The sequence below is a fragment of the Limulus polyphemus genome, unplaced genomic scaffold (assembly GCF_000517525.1).
Source record: "Limulus polyphemus unplaced genomic scaffold, Limulus_polyphemus-2.1.2 Scaffold238, whole genome shotgun sequence".
In the NCBI taxonomy this organism is placed as follows: domain Eukaryota; kingdom Metazoa; phylum Arthropoda; class Merostomata; order Xiphosura; family Limulidae; genus Limulus; species Limulus polyphemus.
The window spans coordinates 605,407-630,225 of NW_013665848.1; the positions used below are offsets into that span (position 1 = coordinate 605,407).

At 31.3% G+C, this 24,819-nt stretch overlaps 1 protein-coding gene across 6 annotated transcripts in view; it reads left to right on the forward strand.

Annotated features, from left to right (window-relative positions):
* The window catches only part of LOC106478651 (CUGBP Elav-like family member 4), a 484,600-nt gene that overhangs the window by 455,459 nt on the left and 4,322 nt on the right, over window positions 1-24,819 (forward strand). For 5 of the 6 annotated variants that reach the window (XM_022382285.1, XM_022382287.1, XM_022382286.1 and 2 more), the window contains 6 exons: window positions 8,071-8,206; window positions 13,528-13,650; window positions 14,869-14,958; window positions 20,006-20,086; window positions 22,194-22,337; window positions 22,780-22,943. In XM_022382285.1, coding sequence (XP_022237993.1) covers window positions 8,071-8,206; window positions 13,528-13,650; window positions 14,869-14,958; window positions 20,006-20,086; window positions 22,194-22,337; window positions 22,780-22,907 — 702 coding nt within the window. In that variant the 3' untranslated portion in view covers window positions 22,908-22,943. The remainder of the gene's footprint in view (window positions 1-8,070; window positions 8,207-13,527; window positions 13,651-14,868; window positions 14,959-20,005; window positions 20,087-22,193; window positions 22,338-22,779; window positions 22,944-24,819) is intronic. The other variant, XM_022382290.1, reaches the window with a different exon arrangement.

Here is a 24,819-nt window from a genome sequence, read left to right on the forward strand (position 1 = left end):
GGCCAATCTCCATGACGGTGTGAAGAAATTAGAATCAGTTAAAAGTAATTATACTTATATATATCAAAGAGCTTAGCGATCAATGAAACTTTTCATTTTGTATAAATCCAGTAATATACTTTATATCAAAACAAAAATTCTGGTAAAAAATATCATATGCAATGATTTTTACTCACTTTTAATTCATTAATTACTATTTTTATATTGTCATTAAAAGGTACACATTACAAAGAAGACATAACTTGGCAATAGAATTTATAGGAAACGTTGACTCTGATCATACTTATGTTTTATTTAAAAAACACATCAGAATATTTGGAAAATACAAGCTCACGCACATGTTTATATATTAAAATTGTTACCCATGATTTTTCGAAAATCACTGAGATATTTTAAGATGTGTAATTAAAAGTTATAAAAAGTTGTACAAGCAATGCAACAATATTAAGGTTTATTATGCTTAAACTGGCATATATATAAACTGTTATACATATGAAGTACAACTCAGCATTACATAACATAAGCTGGTGTGATATTATATAAAGTACAGCTCAGCATTACTTAACATAAGATAGTGTGATACTGTATAAAGTACAGCTCAGCATTACTTAACATAAGATAGTGTGATATTGTATAAAGTACAGCTTAGCATTACTTAACACCAACTGGTGTGGTATTATATAAAGTACAGCTCAGCATTACTTAACATAAGATAGTGTGATATTGTATAAAGTACAGCTTAGCATTACTTAACACAGACTGGTGTGGTATTATATAAAGTACAGCTCAGCATTACTTAACATAAGATAGTGTGATATTGTATAAAGTACAGCTTAGCATTACTTAACACCAACTGGTGTGGTATTATATAAAGTACAGCTCAGCATTACTTAACATAAGATAGTGTGATATTGTATAAAGTACAACGCAGTATTATTTAACATAAGCCAGTGCGATATTACAGAAATTACAAATCACCATTGCTTAACTTAAATAATATGATAACCTTAGAAAACTTCAAAATGATAGAATAGGAAATGGTTTTCCTTTTTCAAGTACACATTTTCACATCTATTAAAAAAACGAAAGACACGTGCTAATACTGCTAAGAGTAATATCTAACTAAGTTTTTTAATATTCATTACTTGGGGATTTTTAAGTATACAAAGAGTTGTACTTACTTAAGTAACAACATTTAAATTCAGCTAGCAAAGCCCACGTTTGTCCAGGAAAAGACTGATGCTTTGATAAGTACCGGTTCTTATCAGCCCACGTGGAACGACAAGACAAAAAAAAAAATCAGCATAGATTAAGGTAGAGATTTTATACTTTCAGATTGAATAGAATAGGTGGGCGTTTCTACACACATCAACCCCCACAGTTGCTTAGATTAACAGCATTAGCTTTCTAATGAACTTATTGAAATGAAAGGTTGTGTTTAGAGATCGAAATGAAATAAAGTTTTTGAAAATATTGCTAAGTAAGGAAGTTTACAAAATATCTTAGAGTTATATGTGTTACATTTCATGTAAATCCTATTGAAAACACAATCTTGTTCCCGCGTAGGAATTTTGTTTACTCTGTATTTATCCACGCTCTAAAAATAACTCATTTTAAGATTTGAAAATGTGTTTTCCACTGAGAAACATTTTATATACAGAGGTAATGGAACTAAAAATTCAAGTTAAAACTTGAACTGGCCGAAAGTTTGAACTCTTGATGCTATCAAAGTATATGAACTTTATTCCTCACATCTTGTGTAGCAATCAATGATGTATATATATATAATCTATATAATTGATACTTGAAACCGTTGGTACTTGGTGAAACTCCATAATTACAGAATTGAGGGAAAAAATATAGACAACTGTACGTTTCAAAAACCATGGTCGTTAATAAATGATGTATTTGTGAAACGGTACATCTGTCTTTGTTTTTTCCTCAAATCTATGTATAATCTACTTTAAATCATGTATTTAATGACTAGTTAGACTTAGTGAACAATCTAACAAACCCTAAACTCATTTTTTCATATTTGCTCTTGATTTTTAAAAAGAAAGCTTAGGAACTCCCAATCCTCATTGATTTTTTGTGTTATCAAACTGTTGAAAAAACGTTGAAACCTCAATATTTCCTTTAGTTTTCTAGATAATTTGTAGGGAAAGAAGGAAAAAAGTATCAATAGTACTTTCCTGAAAGAAACATCTTTGTGAAATGAAATGCATTATTGACTGTAATATACTTGGGTAAGGAAACACATTATGCTAATATAATAATAGGTAGGCAAACAACGATTTATTAGCATAAGAAAGAATTGTATTGATGGAGGAACATATTACATGTTTCTATAGAACATTGGTCCGTCTTCTTCAGACTCATGTTCTGTCGAAACATGTAGTATGTTCCACCATTAATAAAAGTGTACTATAGTCTAGAACCGAAACATGCTTTAGCTAGCCATTTCCATCGTTGGGACATCTTGTAGAGTAAGACGAGGATTAGTGACGATATCCAATTTAGTTATATTTTTGTTAATAATTAAAACAAGATACCCCAAAATGATTTTACGCATGATCCTCACTCGTCTTTAAGAAAAACAGTGATCTTAATGATTTGGTATTAATAGCTTAACTTTAATGAGATTTTGGAACAAACAATTAATAAAGTGCATTATAAATATATAAATTAAAAAAGTGAAATCATGACCAATAAAACGAAACATTTATAACCCAGAAGAAATAGTACGAAGACGTTTTCTTACAACAAGAAAAATAAATTATTAATACTTAAAGAAAAAGTTCATTTACCTATGGTTTGGTAAGCTATAAGTTTTACAACGTTTTTATTTTTCTTATTTTTGTATTAGTCTTGTGTGCTTTTTATATTTTATTTGGAATATTATTTCACCTAAAATAGCATATAAGATCAACAAACCGAAACACTGTAGAAGTTTTAAAAAATAGATCATAAGTCGCTTTAAAAAAACATAGAGAATAATTAACATATTAACACTGGTGCTTTAAATTAATGTCATGAAGTGTTTTAGCACTTTTTTTGTTTTTGTTGCTTATAAATTAACCAGACCATGACTAGTCTAGCTCAATCTTCGTGCCAAGAAAATTCGTATATATACATATATGTCTGTGTCTGATAACTGTGCTCATCATCTAGTTAATATCTGAATAAAATGGATTGAACTACTACACTGTATGATCCATTTTCAAAACATTTTGTTAAACGGTCGCTTTATGAGATACTGACTATTTAGTAGGTTCGAACACAAAACTCAAACCACCCGATGATTAAATTACATTAGCTTCTATAACAGCAAAATGCGAACTGATATGTTGTATTTGATTATTTCATTTACTCGAGTTTAATTATAACATTAAAGTCTTGTCATGCGCAGTTTCACATTTAGGTTGGGTCTACCTCATACATATTTATGAACCAACATTTGATTTATGTGAATAGTGTTTATGTCTTCAAGTACAAAGTAAAATTACATTTCTACGTGGGTATGGAATATTCCATGCTGCTTAGGAATTATTTATTATTTAATACTTGATTAATAATCTTATACACAAGTTTTATATTTTCATAGTAGTATTATTCAAAATTCCAGGTGTATCGGTAGCTTCTTTATTTGTTACAATGGGAACAAGCAGTAACATGAATATAAAAAACAAGGTCCACGTTTTCCTTAGTTTAACTTGTTGAATTTTTTTACTTTTACATTACATCGTCACATAGTTTCTCTTTGAAGGGAACTTAGCTTTTTTTAAATCACATCTTTATTTGGCTGACTCCTTTACTCTAACTTCACTGCTTTTGTACAACTAAAATATTTCAATCAGATAAGAAGACAGAGAGTTAATCGTACTTTATAAAAACGATGGTTTGTGTCCCGTGCTGCTGTTGGAATTATTTCCCCCATCGTCGCTCGCCCTCAGCATGGTGATCATTATTATGCACTACTGCTCGATAGTGCAATTTCCATTGTAACAGGATTCTGGGAAGGACAGGGAGGTCAATATTAGACCACACATCTTGAAAAGCTTTCCATACACTCTCCACTGTACGTGAACATTGGCTTTCTAGACCACGTCTCAGGATAATAAAGGCACAGAAGTCCGAGAGCGCTGTGTCAGTGACTTGACAGGTACGTGATCGAATGGAATTGCTATGATTCCTGTTTCTTTTGCCATCTTTCTCCTGAAAACAGCCGGTGATTATGAGATGCGACTGGAAGTTTGTGAACTTTTGGCTTTGAAATTTTCGTCAAATTTAATGTGTTTTTATAATAATTATTAAAGGTACTACAGTGTCTTTACAGTATTAAAGGTATCGATGGAAATAGTCTTTCAGACGAGGTGCTAATTACAGGTAAATAATTTTCAAAGTCGTTGGAGCTAGGCTTCATCAACCTGAATTGTTTGCTACGCTGATGAACGTGCGTCTTTTTGTATACCTTTAATACCTGAATGGCTCACTACTTTGACGAACATGCGTCATTTTATATATAGTGCCTGAATTGCTTGCTACGCTGAGGAACATGCATTATTTTGCTTACGTTTAAATCATATATAGTCCAGCAAAAGACAACACTCAAATGAAATAATTAATTAAGCTCGAAAAAAATTTAAATCTCTCTCATAGGCAATAGACCAATTCTGTTATAAGTGCCTCACTGAATCTATTAATATTTAAGCTTGACCGATATGATTGCATACTGTTCTATATCGATGTTAATGTCTACATCCATAGAGTAGCTATTGAGTAAATGTCTGAGTAGAAACAGAGAAGGTAGCATAAGATCGGACAAACATGTAGCTGAGTTGTTTTTCTGGTCTGTAGCTGATGTAGCTGAGTTGTTTTGTGCATTTATTCGTCAAAACACACATGCACACCTGTTTTTCATAAAAGGGTATGCTTTTGGTATAATCTTTTGCAAAGTAGATCAACGTTTTGCTTATACAATATCTCTGTACTTGCCTCATCACGTGCCAGAAGTTATAGGGCGTCAAATTGTGCGACCGTACAGAAATGGTATGAAGCAAACGGATATTGCCAGAATAGTATGGTACCTCCAGTGTTCTACATCCAGAATCCTGAAACGTCATCGGACTACAGGAAACGTTGTTCCAAGAAAGTCTACTGGTAGATGCCGAAAAAGTACTGCCGGAGATGACCGTGTTTTGATCAGGTTAACCCGTCAAGGTCGAAAGAAGTCTTGCAACACCTTATGACAGGAATGACAGGAACACAATCATTCTAGAGTATCCATAAAAACAGTGAATAGAAGACTGACCAAACAAGATTATTTTGTAAGAAGGGATATCTGAAAACCGATATTAGCCAGATTTCACCACCATCACCGTTTTACCTGGGAAAGACAACATGCCAACTTAAGTTAGGACACTGGTAACATGTCGTCCTTTCAAATGAGTCCTGTTTTCGGCTTATTAAAGCTGATGGTGAGATTCGTATTCGTCGTTCGCCTGGAGAATAGATGAAGGAAGACTGTCTTTCCCACAGGAGGTGGTGTGGATCATGTTTGGGCAGCTATTCATCATGGTGGAAAAACTTCTCTTCATATCCTCTAGGGAAACTTTAATTTAATGGCGCCTTCTACAGGCATCACATGGAGACGATATATGTGCTATATTTTAGGGCAAGGTTTGTCAATAACTTTTTGTTCCAGAATGCCCACAGTACGTATATTGTGCAGGATTATATCGACCACGAGGACATTACAAATTCTCCAGATTGTAGTCCCATTGAGAACTGTTGGGCAGAAATGAGCCGGAAAGTTAGTAAAGACCCCAAATCAGCTACTGTAGCTGAGTTGCAGCGCCCTCTAGTGACAAGTTGAGATGAAATCACGTTGTATTACATCAATAATCTCATCGACAGCATGCCACGTCACCTTACTGAGGTCATTAAAGTACGAAGAGAACCAACCAAATACTGAATGTTGAATATGAACTGATATAAAGTTACAGACGCTATTTACAATAATTTGATGTTATATTTTGTCATTATGTATGTTTTGGAAAGGTTTTGTTGTGAAAGGTGAAATGCTGAATTACCCATTTTTCTACAGGTGTCGGATAAAATTATTTGCTGTTCTAATAAATCGTTCATGATGTCCATAGAACTTGTCTCATTATACAAATTACATATGTGGATGTTTAATACAACATGCATTTCTCAGTTTCACAGCGCTAAATGCATTGTATTCCATCTTAATAATAATGATATAATTTGTTACAAAGTATGCAAACATTTTGGCTAAGATTGTATATTACTAGAGACAGCCAATATATTAATATAATAACAACAATATGTATTTCAGGTGTTTCTGTAAAGTTTTTTTTTAACATTTGTCACACGATAAACAATACATAATTGAAAACATATTACTATAATAATTCTTAGAGTCACCACAGGGGTACTAACCATCTTTTATAATTCTAAGGCTTGTAGAAGATGAGGACTCTGACGCTGACAATATCTTATGTGTTGTTAGAATGCTTTGTTATACGTGAACTAAACCTTGTACCCAGACAGCAGCTGATGTCACTTCATGCGATTTACCATTAAACTTTTAACCTTGATAACATCTACTATTGTCCAAATGGTTCATTATAATAAATGCTTTGAACCTTTTACTGTCTGACATTATTTAATTTATTTTAGTGTGTGAAGTTTCTGTCCATAACAGTATCTGCTTATATCTAGATGGTTTATTATCTACGAGACTTCCAACTCTGACAACAGAGCTATTAATTCATTGCTCTGTTATATTACGTTTGTATCCCTGCCGACGTATGCTATTGTCTATATTGTCTGTTATCCTCGAATCGTTAAACCCTGATGGTATCTGATAAATAACTCATGGGTTTTTAGTTCTTAAACTTGAAACGTTTGCTACTTCCTAAATCTGTATTTCTACGAGAAGTTTCATCCTCGACAAGATCTTGTATTATTTCATACATTTTCTCATCTTGACAACATTCGCTGTTCTTCCAGATGGGTTACTTTATTTGAAGTTTTAACATTTGTGTCAGTTGAAGTTGTTTCACGAGCTACACTACACAAATATTAAATTCTGTAGTTTATGTTGTTATCTACTTGTTTATATCATTTTCATATTATCAACCTACCCATTCCTACTTTAATTTTGGGGTTATTTCAATATGAGGTCTTTAAACATTAAATATCTGTAGTTTCTATTGTCATTCAGCTGTTTGTATCATTAAGATTGTCAGCCTAAATTCCGGTTCTTATGTTGAAGTTTTTTCCCATATGAGGTCTTTAAACATGAAATATTTAGTAAAGTTCAACTGTTTTTCTTATTTGCTTAAAAACATCTGTTATTGTTTTAGGAAATGTTCACAATTTTATATTTTTAACATTAATAAATGCTGTTAATTTCTAAAATGTTCATCTTAAATACTTTTGGTATTCTATATAAACTGCTACTTCTCGAAGTTTTCATCTTGACAACATCTGTTTTTGTGTTATGTGTTGAAGAATATTAAATATCATATATTGGGTTAATTCGCTTGGAATTTTGTCATCTCATATGGATGTTTTCAAAAACATAATCTAATCAAATTAGTCTTAATTATTCAAGTTACTGATACGGAGTTTAGTTGAGATTATAAAAAAAAATTGCATATAAATTAACATTTCGTCTTATTTATGAATTTTGGACAAGAAATAAACACTTTAGATTTTCTATTAATTAAAATAGGAAAATAATCCTTTAAATGGTATTTTTGTTTAAGTATGTGATAACGTTTCTATTTCTAGTTTGTGCATCTGTTGCACAAATAGGAAAATAATCCTTTAAATGGTATTTTTGTTTAAGTATGTGATAACGTTTCTATTTCTAGTTTGTGCATCTGTTGCACAAATAGGAAAATAATCCTTTAAATGGTATTTTTGTTTAAGTATGTGATAACGTTTCTATTTCTAGTTTGTGCATCTGTTGCACAAATAGGAAAATAATCCTTTAAATGGTATTTTTGTTTAAGTATGTGATAACGTTTCTATTTCTAGTTTGTGCAGCAGCAGGCTGCCATTATGACTGCCGTAGCACAAGGGGGGTTCATCAACCCTATGAGTGCATTAGCAGCTACACAAGTTGGAACTGTACCGAACGGTCTCGCCAGTCCAGGAATCACTCCTACATCAGGTTCTTACAATATTTAGTTAGAAAACTAAAAGATAAATAGACTAAACATGTTCACCTAAATATTTAAATATTCTTTTACAATTTATATATTGGTACCTAATGCTTTGTTATACTTTCAATAAATAGAAATCAGAAAATATTGGTCACAAACTTTGAAACTTGATCTCTTTTTTTTTATAACAAACCTTCAAGAGTTTGTTCACAGACAGAAGAACAACTTAAAGTGTACTATATACTAAACTATTCTTTGAAATAGACGATATTTTTCTAGGTATATAAATCTTCTGTGTGATTTATTGTGTTTATATATTGTAACGTTTACCTACTTATATTCAGTTTCCATAATAACTGCGCATAATCTATAACAAAAAAAAAATCTTGCGTAAATTTTCATCATCGTATCCGTTGTATGTATATGTTAGTTTGTCATTTTGTGACTCAAATTTTTAAAGATATAAATTTTGATTAGTTCTGACATATAGATAAAACTTTCTTGACAGGGCGAAATCATAAGTTTAGTCAAAGTCAGGAAGGATAAGGATTTTAAATTTTGATTTTTCTTTACCTTTTTTATACACATTATTCAAGCTAATTACAACTTTTTGGCTACTAGAAGTCAATTTGGAGTGATTAGGACTATTTTAGAGCTATAAGCATAATTGATAAAAGTTAGACTGGCAAAAAGATTCGATATATAAAATGGTGTGTTACTTTAGATCACAATGCATTATTGAACGCATTTTCAGAGAATGAGTAGGGACCGTTATATATATATATATTTATTCGTACCATTCACAGATACAATTAATACAGTTACAGACATCAGTAGTCATACAGATAATTAATATGTACACGGGTGGGAAATAATAAGATTTATATCTACCCTGTCGTCACCTCCTGGTGTCTCCCTGAAGATGATAATAGCACTGTTATTACGCGGTTTTTGTTCATATAAGTTTAACACAATTCGTTTTTTATTTAGGAATCTTCGACGTGAAATCAAAACGAAATGTGAATAAGAAACTGAAAGTCACAACACACTGCTACATTTATACTACTGCTGGCTGTAGTCTTAAATATATTAGATTTGTTCCAAGCTATTATCGACGGTTTTTTTTTCGAGTCCTTTAAAAAAAAACTTTGTTAAAAACATTTGTTAATATAGTGTTAAACTTTCGTATTTTGCATTTATTGATAGCCTGAATGTAAAAACATTAGAGTTCAATGAGAGAGAAGCATGTTAATACATCACACTTCATTAGTGTGATGTAAAAACATTAGAGTTCAATGAAGTGTGATGTATTAACATGCTTCTCTCTCATTAGTGCGATATTCATTATTTAACGTAAAATAATTTCTTTGATACTTAATTCCAGCTTCTCTCTTGCAATCAACTAAACGAAATTGTCAGACTTTTCTCTAATGAAATCGAACTTTAGCAAGATTGGATTATTCACTCTTACAATTAATTTCGTCGAATTAACTTTCTTTCTGGCACGAAATTAGGTACAAATGACTTATTTTAGATATTATCTTTAAGCTGTAGCACGTTTTCTCCATATATATATAATCCTTAATGTTTATTGAATTTCAAATAATCAGTTATAGGTTTCAGTATTTTTCTCAGCTTGACTATCTACAAAGGGTTATCAAAAATTTTTCGAAAAATCATTTCGGTATCTAGACAAAATAGTCACTTTCCCAGATAAACTAGTAAGGAAATATTCAGATGTATTTCTATATATATATATCACTTACTTGATTTTATAATGATTTTTTGAGGTTTTTTTTCTACTGAAACCTTTTGAATTCCGGTAGCTTAGCAGTAAGTTTGACGACTTTGGCGATAAAAATCGAGTGTAGATTCCTGCGATGGCCAGAGCACATATAACTCATTTGTGGAGCTTTTTGTTTAATAACAAAACAAACTGAAACATTCTAGTTTGAAATACAAAAAGAACTATGTCGTAGTTCGTTCCAGACCAAAATGTTCATATATGTGATAAGTAATCTTTTAGAAATAAATAAAAACGAATTATAAAACGTAACATTATTATTCATAATAAATCTGTAGTCAGATATAATAACGTAAAATAACATTTTTATAGCAATTCATTATTTCATAGCGTATCATCTGATTAAACTATCATAAGTTCATACAAAACGTATCTAAATACAATCTACTTCACATGTTTTTACAAACTGATATAAATTGAACGTAAAAGCATATAGCGTTATCAAGATGCAAACTTAACCGACAAACTATTATCAAAGCTTAGAGTTAGTAAAAAAAAACGTATTATCGCGCTATTTTTAACTGCTTCTGTAAATGAGCAAGAAGTTCGCTCAGGGATAAAATAATGTTTTATCAGACAAGTGTATGTTGGTATGTTTGTTATACTTCTTCGCTTACAAAATTTGGTGAGAATTTATTTACTGCAAAGTTATTTTAGCTGAAAAATGTACTGCTTAAAAACAGTAGAAGAAAGTTTTATGTAATGTTATATGTTTGAAAAACTATGTATTAGAAGGTGAATGTTGAGTGCCCTTAACGTAACATAATTGGTTTAGGCTGTATAAAGTCAAATTGTAAAATTTACCGATATCCGTAACCCATACTTGAGATTGGTAAAACATTTGATTTAAATCTCTAAAAAACATTATTATTATTCAAATTACCTTATAAGTTATATTAAAAGTTACAGTACGTCATTAATTTTTACGACTGTAGCTTAATATCTTAATTTAGTATCATATTTTCTATCAACGTTTATTTTTAAACGATCCTCATTCGTTAAATACAATAATGTTCACACTGTTCTTCAATATATGACTATTAATTGTTCAATATGTAAATATATACGTTAAATACACACATGCGCGCGCATATGTATACATATAAAGCTATTTGAAGCTTGTTACAAGTGATAATAAAACGGCGTTAATGTTTTACATTTATGATCAACCATATTGTTCCTCAAAGTTTGTTTTTTTCTGGCATTTTTTTCAACGTTATACTACAAATTTACAACTTTCATGAGCTTATTCAACAATTTAGAAACCCGTGAAATTAATACATTTCTGTTTGGGTTTATATTAAAAACATATATACAAGAAAAAAAATCATTGCAAACAATGTATATTGCTTGTAGCTCAAGTTGTACAAAATTATATTGAAGCTTGAAACGTTGAGTATACGCAGTCGTTACACGTCCTTCCATGAGGATTTTATCTTTGTTTTTGTGCCTATACAGAATAGAAATTGCGCTATTTTGGTTGTATCGTTTACTGGGTATTTTTCATTCATGGATTGGGATACAGAAGGTCACTTTTTCATGAATTACTTATTGACGTGAATGGTGCAATTAAACACGCATTTGGCTCATACGACAAATCAATACGACAGGAAACCAAGCTACACGAGGTATACTAAGCTTTTAAGCTCTATACTGCTTTAATCAAAGTATGCAAGTGACAAAAGATGTTTACTAGAACTTTAATATTTGAACTTATTATGTACTTTTATCTCAACAAGTGTGCTATTTTTTCTTTCTAGCTTATAGCTAATAAAAAGTACTGATTGTCTTCTTTTAACAATTTCCACTTAAAGCTTCTCTATTTGCTTCTAATAATTTTGATTTTGAGAGATTAACTATAGGATATCTTTACTGCTAATTACCAGAAAAGGAATTAAAGTTAAATCACCAGTTTTTTTTCAAAAATACTGATCGACTTAAAAAGTTTAGGCACATTTTATAAACACATTCGACTTCGATAATTTATCGTTAATATTTGAACTTTTAATTTAACATAATACTTAAATTTATTTATTCATTGTTTTTTTGGACACTTTTTATTTTTTGGCTTTAATCATGAAAAAAAACAAATAAAAATGATCTATTTTTAAAATAGTTTCATGCAACCTACACTTCATTTGAAGCTGTAACCAGTTTAAGGGTTTCTAATACGAGTAGTTAAGTCACCCTGTAAAAGTTATTTCAATGCATAATTTCTGTAGAATTTAATGAAATATCTCTATTATACGCTAGAAAGTTATGCATCATCTTAGAAAAACTGACGAATTTGAAAAACTGAGACAAGGCAAGGTTAACTACAGTATATTTTACATAAAGAATATCAATGAAATTCTTGCCAGTGGAAGACGTTTTTTGTACTATGTTTTAGTACTTCATTGCATGAAGACATTGGAACTTCAGTTAGATTAACGGGCATAATTGATAGTTGTTTTATGCCGTTTTCGTATTTTTCTCTCAATGTCTTGTGTGTGTATATATATATATGTGTGTGTGTGTAACATTGCTGCGATTACTCAATAGTTTGCAGCGTGTTTTCGTTCATATATTCAGCTTGAATATATATGTATATATATTTACTTAAGGTATGTATATATATATATTGGTATTTACTTAACGTATGTATATATATATATATATATACTGAATATTCAACAGTTACCAACAAATGTACTCTATAGTATATTAACTTACCATGACAAATGGCAGTGCAAACATTACAGGTTTGATTGAGCATCAGAACCTTTGAAGAGAAAGCTTTAAAGAAATAATTTTACAATATGTAACTTCAGCTAAGAATGTAAGAACGTAATGCAACTTTTTGTAACACCTAATACATTTTGAACAGCAAACATACTTACACTGAATTCTTACTACGTTCAAGCAGAATGTTCAGATACTGGGATATAAGTATAAATATTGATACAAATAGAAATGTTCTTTAGTCTTGGACAAAAGTCTGAATACATGTTGATTCAGAAGAATGTGAAGATTATATGAGAAAGGCTTCATGTTCAAATGAGCGACAAAAGAGATTTTCTTTACTTAACTAATTAACATATGTGTGTGTGTGAGTAATAGTAAAATTCCTCCTATGAAACACGTGTAATAGTTAAAAAACAAGAAGGAAAAATTATTCGTGTATACTTTATAACTAAGTATTAACTGTATGGGATACAGAATCTATCATGGTGTATTAAATATGAATAGATCCTAGCTTTACAATCATGTGGTATTAATATATAAAACTATTCTTTTTCTTTAAAAACTATAAAATATAAATTATGTTAATAAATGTATGAACACACACACACACACTACTAGACCTACACATTTAGTACTTGAGTTCGGAATTAGATGCTTTTATTTTTGGTTTGGGTCTGTAGAATGTGTCCACTAGGTTTTAGTTAGTATTCCATAAAACTACTGTCTAATGCTCATAGCAAAAATCTGTGTTTTACTGTTGGAGGATTTATTTAAATATAATGTGGTTTTATTCATAAAAAGGAGCACAGCCTATCAACGGCACCATCCCTAATATACCTTCTCCAACTCTGCCTAATTCATCCATACATCAAGCTAACGGACAGACAGGTGAAATATATGGAAACGGCATGCTTCATTATCCCCGTAAGTGTATAAATGGTGGAATTTAACTTTTAATTGATATATATGTTCATGTTTTAAATTGTATACAGGTGTTCAACAACTTTATTGTTATGAGAAGTCTCTATGAAAGAAATTGTACATTGATTTTCTAAAGATGCGTTTATTTGAGCAATTTTGTTTATTTCTTCATTCTTCAAGCTTTATAAGATAATTTGTATTTCTAATTATCAACAGATTATTCGATTAAAGTCAGGTTCTCATTTAATGCCTCTGTTGTAGGGAAGAGTATATATTTGTAAATAACATAGATGTTACTCAACGTAATAAAAACCTCACAATGTGTCCTTAGTACAACATCTACTAAATATACTTACAAAAGTACTAGTTATCCGTAATTAACAATGAGACTGTATATACATGTTATAAGTATATTTCTGCTTCATTCTGAATGATATCTCTCAGGAGAAACTAATGTTTCTACAACCTCCCAAAAAAGATATAACTGTAAACCTAATTTTATCTTAAGTCTAGTTTGTAATTGTTTCATTAAGAGTCCCCTTACGTATATATATTAAATTCGTATTTCTTGCAGTAAATAAAGATGTTTTGTTTTCGTGTTTATTTTTTTGTATTATTAGCTGATGTTCAGTGATAAAGAAATACAAAAAAGCTGCATTATTTGTGATTGTTCTTCTGAGTATCCATTAAGTATTATTAACTTTAGATATTTGTAGAAAACCGTGTGGATAAGAGTACATCTCACCTTTGAACTGATAAGGTCATTGACCTATAATACTATAAGCTAGTGTGACATGAGAAAACTGGAACTCAGAAATGTATGAAAATCGAAACATTTTCTAAACAGACTTCCTAGTTATTATTTATAGTAGATATTTAATAATGAATATGTTTTTAGTACACGTTATTTTCGTAGGAAAATGTTTTTTTATTTACAACGGGATTCATATCATTTGAACATGTTTTGAATGCATCGAGTTTTTCTTTGTATAACCAATACTGAGCTTAGCCTGTGTTCAAACTATGAATATTTTACAACCTTATTATGAATTAAGATTATAACTTATTTTTGTTTCTGTTTTGTTTTGTGGCTGAGTAAAAGGGTAGATACGATTTACACAAAGAATATACTTAGTAAACGATAATTACTCGCCTTAGAATAAACTGAATTAACATAGTAGACATAAACTTTGTTCTCAGGCTGAAACATAAAAGTTTTAGTTCTTATCTCACTTTCAGCACAAGCGATACCTAACGGGGAAACTCTTCAACCTACTGCTTATCCCAGTTTACAAGCCTATCCAGGAATTGGTAAGAAGTATAGAAACTGAAGCTATATGACATCTTCACCTTTAGAAATCTAATGCAGTAAATTATTTTCAGTATTAAGCCTTATCAAGAGCGTTTTCTTATCCTTTTTTTTCCTTATTGTCAATATACTTGCCGTATTATTCCAAAACTGTTTATAATTTTATCCATGAATTGGTGAGCATAATTGCAGCTAAGAGAACTTCATCTTTAAAATCTTGTTTGGAAAATTATTTTAGTAGTGTTTATTTGCGCGGAAGATATTTTACACTTTGCATAATTTTTTACTGTGAATATACACTGCTCAAAACAATTAATGATAATCACGGTTTGTTGTTGTCGTTTTTGTACCTCAGCTATGAGAATACGCAACTATTGTTATTAAATAATGTCCATAGCACCCCTGAGTTAATTCATAAACAAACCAACTGTTAAGTGACCAGTCATTCAACGTGGTATGCACATTTCAGTGGTTTGTAAAAATAAAGAAAATACGGTGTGTTCTCAGTTAACAGTGTAAAGAACAGCAGTGTGCGTAAGGAGATGCAAATTGATAGTGAAACATGTCAGGACCTAACGAAGGCGTTAATATATTTCATTATGCTGGAGAGAAATAGGTTGGATATAAGGTGGTCAAAACAAGAAGCCGTTGCAGAGTGGTTTATAGTCTATGAAGTGTGATTAACAGGGTGTGGACTCCTCTCAGACCAGTAAGACGGTTGGCCGGAGAACTAGATAAGGTAGTAATACAGTTGGCCGAAGATGTGAACAAGATAGACTATTGTTGTCAATCCCACAAAGTGCAATACAACTGGAGGCCTTAGCTTCCTAACCCCCCCCCCCAAAAAAAAAGACACTTCAGAGAAGCAACTGTACGACAAGTCAGTACACAAACGGTCAAACATGTGAACTGCTTAAACGACAGTTAACGAATGTCCTATTCACTGACTAATAACGCTTCAGACTTCAGCTACATAACAAACGTGTACGCATTTGAAAAGTGGCTAGGATCAAATTCAACAAAATGTTCACAGGTAGAAAAAAAAAAGATGCACATACCTGTGATAGTTTGGGCAGGGTTCTGTAATGGAGTCCACACTGACATTTTAAGTGCTTTGACACCCATCATAAAGGTCATACAACCATTAGTTTTTCCGTATCTAGCTGTAGTTGATTTATCTTTTTTGTGGACGATAACACAGTCTCCCACCTTGTTTAACTGTTCACCAACATCCTGGAAGAAGAGGGTATCAATCAAATGAACAGATTGATCAACATGCTTAACTAATTTGATTCCGATTGAACGTGTATACCATACTCTGGAAAAAAGCCTGGCAGCAAATGATACACCTACAAACAGTGTTAATGAAATGGAAGTATCCATATTGGACGAATAGACCATATCGCCTGCAGAAGTTCATTGACTTGCCACATCGACGTGTGACTCGCATTAGTGTCCGAGGTAATCATACGCCTAATTAACATTCGTTTTCTAATCATTTATTGGACTGCATAGTTTGTAACACGAAACGAGCATTTGCACACATAGATTCCAAGAGCAAATATTTGCATATCAGTTCATTAGACTAAATCAGATGTCACTTGTTCTGTATAAAAATTAATTAAAATACAGAAACTTCGATATCCCTCTAATTGTTTTGAGCAGTATATTTACTTTATTATTCAAACAATACAGATGTTTTAACTATTCCTCATTTGTGCTGATTTTACATATCTGTTTTCGTTCATGAAATTAAATGGACACAGACATTTTTTTAATGTAAATTATTTTTTCTTACGAGCTTTGGAAGATTATTTTAGATTCTCCTACGTTCCGTTTTTTAGTTGTAATGGGAGTGTGAACCGTATTTTAATTTTTATGATACTTTTTTACATACATAAGTAATGTCTGCATTTTCCAATGTGTAGAATGTTTCTTTCGTCTTATTTCACGTTACTTGTTTTTCTTAGCAAACTCAGAAATTATAGATTACAAATATAGAAGCAACTGAATAACATGCACAAATGCATTTAATTCATGTTTTTGCTAAATTAAATATCCAGTGAACTGCCGCTAATGCTATTTTATTCAAATACATATAATCATCGTACTTTCTGCATGACGAAATTGTAAGTAACGTTCAATAACTTATATTTAAAGTTAAATTATATTAATAATATTAACATATTGATTTCATTCATCATATCTCACTTTGGGCCCGACATGACCAGGTTGTTAGGGTGCTCGACTCGCAATCTGAGGGTCGCGAGTTCGAATCCCCGTCCCACCAAATATCCTCGCCCTTTCAGCCTTGTGGGCGTTATAATGTGACGGTCAATCCCACTATTCGTTGGTAAAAGAGTAGCCCAAGAGTTGGCGGTGGGTGGTGGTGACTAGCTGCCTTTCATTTAGTCTTACACTGCTAAATTAGGGACGGCCAGCGCAGATAGCCCTCGTGTAGCTTTGCGCGAAATTCAAAATAAACAAACAAACAATATCTCACTTTCACTTTGAAACGTGTTACGTCAGATCAATCCCCAATCACCATATAGACAGTTAAATTTGATAATATATTATAATATTTATTTATTGTTGCTTTCATTAACAATATTAATTATACTATTTAGTATATCGAATGTCATTACTTTTTATTTACTTTTTTGTATATCATTATTATTTTGTTATGAAGATATATTTTGTATTTTTAGTGTAATATATGTATTTAGGACTAATATAAGTCTCCTAAGCTGGTCGAACCTCGTGAGATAGTTTTGGGATTAAAGTCGAAAATATCGTTAACAGCGATAGTACCCAACTGATTTAACAATACATTATAATCTTAATAAGTAGGAATATAATAACGAACGTTATATAATTTGCTCTACTGATTTGCCAGGTTGATTTTTAGTTTCATTCTAAGCAGAAGATTTGCTTTGATCGAAATATAATATTAATTAAAAACTCATTTTCAGTTTCCGTTAATGTAGTGTTTTAAAAGTACTTTCAAAATCTATTGGTTTGTTATGAGACTATCATCAAAAACAAGTCATACCTGAATAATCACTGTAACACAAAACTCCTCCCGAGTATTATGCTACAAAATATCTCTAATGTGAATTTTTCTCATATCCAAAAATTAGAAAACACACTGTTACAATCACACTGATAACAATTTAGAATCTCCCAAGAAAGATGAAAAAAATAGGCAGAATTTTCCTATGTAATAATCTAGGCGAGACGAAAGGTTTCTACAGACTCCTCTTATTTCATGTTATCTCTGTTCTAAGTATAAAAATATGTGAATGTTTACAATATTAGTATTATAGAGAGGTTGCAGCACCAAATACTTGTCATACGTTATAACATTTTTTTGCGCTATTTGTGCCATTAATCGTCCCCAAAAATGTGATAGATTTTTTTACATATATATATATATTTATATCTTTTATCTGTTATATGTCATAAATGAATATTCATCATCGACTTTTTTACTGTTCTTTTTTCACATCCTCACAACTAAACATTTTATTAGCAGCTGCATTTCTAGTTAGGGAATTATTTTTTCAAGCAGCTCGTGAACTGTATCACAAAGATGAGATGTTGTTTGATGAAATATTTATACAGTTTCATTATCCAAATTAAACTGATTCGTTTATGTTGAATTTTTCTTTTAACTTTAGTTTCCTGTTTTGCTTTATTTTTACGCTGCTACGTATCAGCTTCTATTTTATAACATAACCTTAAATACCAGTCAGTACTTTGAGTGATTGGGTACGCCATTGCTGGATACTTCATTATCATTTTATTAGTCTATAACATTTGACACAAGTACAATTACGTAAACCACTGACTGACAAAAGTCTGCGTGTGTTTACATCTGCTTATAGCTGGCGAACCGCTGGAACTACTGTTGCCAAACGTAGCATGAGTACCCCCCATGTCACCCTTCAAAGGGTTCTTATGTCTTCCCCCTGCGTTTAACAGGTACATCAGCTAGTATTCCATATTTGGTTAAGAAAACTCGAAACTTTATAATCTTAATTAATAGAAATATACATTTTGCAGCGCGTGTATTATATACATTTCCCTTCCTTCCGTTCAAGTATTTACTGAACATACATTTTTCTCTGACTTGTCATTATCTTGTCAAATATCAAGCTAACATTCTTTCCTACTTCATTTACGAACTGCATAAGTATAGCTTCTAATCAGACTAATGTCTCACATTACCGTACTGCAGAATAGAATTCCTTTAATATCTCGCCCTCCCATCTTATTATTCACATAATTTAAGTTTTTCGTTTCTGTTTTTTATTTTTGTGTCAGAACTTCTATCTCATTTTGATAAAGTTTGTTTATGATAATAGCTCTCAAATCTTGAACTAATAATTGTATCACTTTTGTTTTCGGAAACATTCATGAGTAAATAAAATGCGTGTAATATATATATTTATCACTGAAAATATCATTATAGATCAGTAAATAAACATACGCATAAACATCATTGAGAATAATATCACGCTTTATTACCGCAGAATTATACAACAAATAACCACGAACACGCATTAAAATTAAAAATAATTAGATTAACATTATCCAAACTAAACAGCTGTAATTGATTTTACACCTCAGAATATAGAAGTGTTTTATAAACAATTGAAATAGGTGTAAAATAGAATAAGTATTTGTGATATTTTCGTTGCAGAGTAGAAAGCGAGGTTTAATATCACAGGATTAAACACCAAAAGTTGGTGAAACAGCGTGGAGCCAATAGGTCTAATATTCATGATAAAACTCATACTATAAAGTGGGTGATTTTTTTACGTCCCTCTTAACTGGTTCATTACAGATTTCGAATCAGAGGTGTGTGCATTTCAGATCAGGTTTTGTCCATCACAAACCCATGAGACTTTTTTAAAAAGCAGAACTCGTCATCATACCACTTAGCATTTTAGATAGACTTTCACCATTCCAGATGACAAAATCAATTTGTTGATTAATTTAGAATTGACACATTTAATTCACAATTGGATATTTTAAATTTTTTAGCCGCATTTCCTACAGCGTATGGTCAGTTTCCTCAAGCTCTGACCCAGCAGCCATCAATTATCCCTCAGTCACAAAGGGAAGGTAAGTATGGAAAATAAAATTTCTAAAATTACTAAGCAAATTAAAATCTACTTCTTGCTCTTATAAAGTGTAATCTATTTTTAGAAAAGGTATAGCGATTAATGCCAAAGAAGTTGTGCATTTTAAAGTATTTTCGAGCCATTCTTACGTTTTAAGACATACTGAAAATACAAACACAAAGAAGATCACTAACTATTCATACCATAAACCTCAAGCTCTAGTTACACACCTGCATACTTGATGTCGAGCTCTTATCTAATATTTTGATTATAGAGGTTATTATACTACTTAGTTTATAGCTTTATAGTATTATTAACATTTATTTCACAATATTCATTGTTTTCCAAAACTTTTCTTTTAAAACACTATTCTCTTGCACTTAAATGTTCATTTGCAATCGTTATTTGTTTTCTAATTTCTAAAGAACATTGAGAAAATTCTAGTATTTTATTTATTTCATTTTCAGTTCGATCTTATTTTAACATTTATGACTACTGGCCTATTTACTGTAATTTATTTGAGATCCTATTGATCCTAAAGAATGCAACAGATGACTTCAAATAACTTAACAAGAATTTTTACTGGAAATAAGCGCCATCTGTACGTAAGAAAAACTAATACCCCAAATACTGCAAAATTAAAATATTAAATACATGTTTCAAGAATTTGTAAATTACTATAAAAATTTACACTTAATATTACTTATTATATCATTTTCTGAGCAGTGGGTCAGAAAACCGGTTAATTAATTGAATAACACACATTTAAACTATTTTATATTTTTAAAATACATATAAAACTTACTGTACTATCTATACTATTATTCTGCTTGTTTGTATGTAAGACCATTACGCTTTCTGACCTAGAACCTGCTGCATAAGCATACGTAGTTAGAATGTTTCACCAAGAAAAACCGCGCATGCGCTTTATTCACTCAACGACAAACAGTCTGCCTGCGGCAGAGAACTGCAAAGCTCAGTGATCAAGTCGCTACAATTGCTGTATGAAACAAGAAGTAACAACAAAAGGGGAATGTAAATATACTTTATTAACCATTTTGTACAACAGAATATTAAAACTTATCAAAGTTTTTAAAAAGATTTGGCGCTAGGTAATAACATTATAAGATTATTTATCGATAGTATTAAGTACAATAAAGCTTAGTCCTAACTAAACTAAAGTAAAAAAAAATGTATACACAGGTTACAGTGTTAATTTATCTCTTTATCGAACTTAGGCCTAGCATAAGTTAAAGTTTTTTAAAGTACGGCTATATACAAGTGGATTTACACATTTCGTTGTCTGCGATTACAATTCGTTTTTATTGTGCTAGAAATGTTATATTTAAACAAGTACTATTACGATAAAGATACTAATTTGGCCAGAAATGTTTTGCGGGTCTCTGCTAGTAAATAGAGAAACGTTCATATGCCAACTTCAAAAGAAATAAAATGCCCAAAATTGCACTATATTGGACAACTTGGCACTTCAGATTCCTAAGGCCTTTAAGACAACGATTGTGTATAAAACTTGAGTTTGTAAAAAAAACATGAGTTAATTTGGAAAAATAAATTTCCTGATGACATTTGCGAATTTTTAGAAAATATCAAATTTCTTTTCATAACATTCTAGTTTTACGAAACAATAAAATCAGAAACAATAATAAAGATTCTGTTCATTAAGTTAATTTTTCTAAAACGGGAATATAAAAGTTTATCTTTATAAAATTTGTAAAGTTAAAGGCATTTTTGTTTCGGATGTTACTTTTGTTTATGATCAATTGCAAATTCGTAGGCGTGTATAATCTATCCTGTTTGGCATTTCCATTATTTAGAACGTTAAGTTGTCAATCATTTGATAATTTATATTATATTTTTCTTCCATGCAACTTGTGGCACAGTGGTATGTCTATGGATTTACAACACTAGAAACCGGGTTTCGATACCCGTGGTGAGCAGAGCACAGATAGGCCATTGTGCAGCTTTGTGCATAACTTCAAACAAACAAAAATCCATAAAACTTATTGCCAGTTTTCTTTAAATCACTGTTGTTTTAAATCTTATATTATTTAATAACTTTTTGGATTTCATCTTTGTTCACTTCTCAGGCCCAGAAGGCTGCAATCTGTTCATCTACCACTTACCACAGGAATTCGGCGATGCTGAACTCATGCAGATGTTCTTGCCTTTTGGAAATGTCATCAGTGCTAAAGTTTTCATTGATCGTGCTACTAATCAAAGCAAGTGCTTTGGTGAGTTTATTTCAAGTACAAAATTTATCGTTGATTTATTGTTGAACAGCCTATCCCTATTTTCGATCAAATGTATTTTAATACATTCGAAACTACTTTACAGATTCAGCTTTAAGTACAACTGCAAAAAACAGTCATAATACTTATATGTGCACGTACAAAAGCTTAGATAATGTATAGATATACGTATAATTTTTGTTTCAAAATCTCTCCTGTTTTGGCCATTATGACTGATACTACATTTTTTATTTTACTTTGTTTATTAGAATAACGAACAGTGAATAACTTCTTCGAAATATTATTATTATTATTAAGTGTTCAGTGGCTGCCGTAAAAGTTTCATTTCCAAGTTGTATTAGTTATTTCTTCGTTTAATATACCAAAGTTTAACATAAAAATCCATAGCTAGGAAAAAAAAAGTTACCATATGTTTTATTCTTAGGGTTTGTGAGCTTTGATAACCCAACAAGCGCCCAGACAGCTATCCAGGCCATGAATGGGTTCCAAATTGGTATGAAGCGCCTCAAGGTTCAGCTAAAGCGCCCAAAAGACACCAACAGACCATATTAATACTGAGGCCAATTCTATATTTTATGAAAATTCAAGGTAAGAACTCGGAGGTCTCGTTTGTCAGTATTCTACAAAATATATAAATATTGTTTGATAAAAATAATTTTTTAACTTTGCAGTTTCGATTTTCAATTCTAAACACATTTTGATAAAAGGTTCTTGTTTCAAAACTTCTAGACTTAAGAAACATGTAATAACCCTGATTAACTAATATTCAATAATTGGCAGCTTTGAAGCGTGTAAAATTAACAGCTTACGAGATTATAAGATTGCTGAAGGTATTTATAGTCGATATATATTACCGTTGCTGTAAGAAATGTCACATTCAAATTTATGATAAAGTATTTACTCGCCCGATGAAGAAGGGCTCACTCGATACCTAGAAGCGATTTATATAGAGTAGCTGTAATATAGAAATTATAAGAAACTTGGAAGATCTAGCGACCTTAAAGTATAATTTTCATCTTTAAAGAGGGGCCAGTTGTAGCCCATTTGTTAGGATGCCAGGATTTAAAATCTGATGATTTATAGTTTTTGACTAGTTCCCACAAGAAACATACTCCGTTTTTTGAGATCTTGGGTGCTATAATAGTGGCGGTAAAATCCTACTTTTCTGTCAAACAAGAGCAAAGCAGGAGTTGCTGATGGGTGCTACTAACTAACTGCCTTCCTTCTAATGTATCAGTTTAAAATTATGGACAGACATGCATAAATAGTCCTTGTATAGATGTGTACAAAAATTATTTGATAAACCTCTTTAAAGAAATTACCTCCTTAATTTTTCTTATTGTCCGGTATAACAGAAAATCTTTATTACTATATATGTAAATTAGAACAGTGAAGAGTTTTACACATGTACTTAAACATTTTGATGAAACATTTAATTGAGTCATTTCTAAAGCATTGTACCTCTACTTACCAAGAGTGTTTGTTTGTTTGTTTGTAATTAAGCAAAAAGCTACACAATGGGCTATTAGTGATCTACCCACCACAGGTATCGAAACCCGGATTCTAACGTTGTAAATCCGCAAAGATCCCGCTGTGCCACTGGGGGGCTATCAAGAATGAATCAATAAATTGTGTGATGTTTGATATAATTTGTTGAAATAAACATTATTCCTTGTTACAATCGTTCGTTTTCCTTATTCCAAAAATATTAATAATTGTGCTTCACATTTTGGAGCCGTGGGTGCGTTATAAGAAAAACGGTCAAACCTCATTATTCGTTCTGACAAAAGTTGCCCGACTTAGCTGCCTTTTCTGTAATTTATAAGCTCAAAGTTTAGGATAGCGTTTAGGTAGCTTTATGCGAATTCCTGAAAACAAACAATCCTTTTCACAAAAGAAAGAATATCAAACATGCTAAAATAAGTAATATGAAAAGACTTGGTTGATATTTTCAGAAAAAATAGACATGTTTAAGATCCACTTTTTTAAAATATCTGTTATAATAAAACAAAAAATATGAAACTATTTATTTTTAAACTTATCACACATTTGCATATATAATTAATCAGTAATACAAATGAAGTTTCTTTATTACATGAACGAATCAGTAGAAATGATTCAACGTAAAGAAACTCATTCTTAAATACATTATTTATTTTTGTTTTTCAAATGCAGATCATTGTTTTCAGTCAGGGTAATTTGGGCACGCTACGCTACAAGTGGTTATTTTGAAATATCCTTTTAACTTTAAACGATTGTGTTTGAGAACAGTAAATGCAGGTTAAGATATACAGAGGCCCAGCATGGCCAGGTGGATAAGGCGCTCGACTCACAATCTGAGGGTCGCGGGTTCGAATCCGCATCCCACCAAACATGATCGCCCTTTCAGCCGTGGGGCGTTATAATGTGACGGTCAACTCCCACTATTCGTTGGTAAAAGAGTAGACCCAAGAGTGGCGGTGGG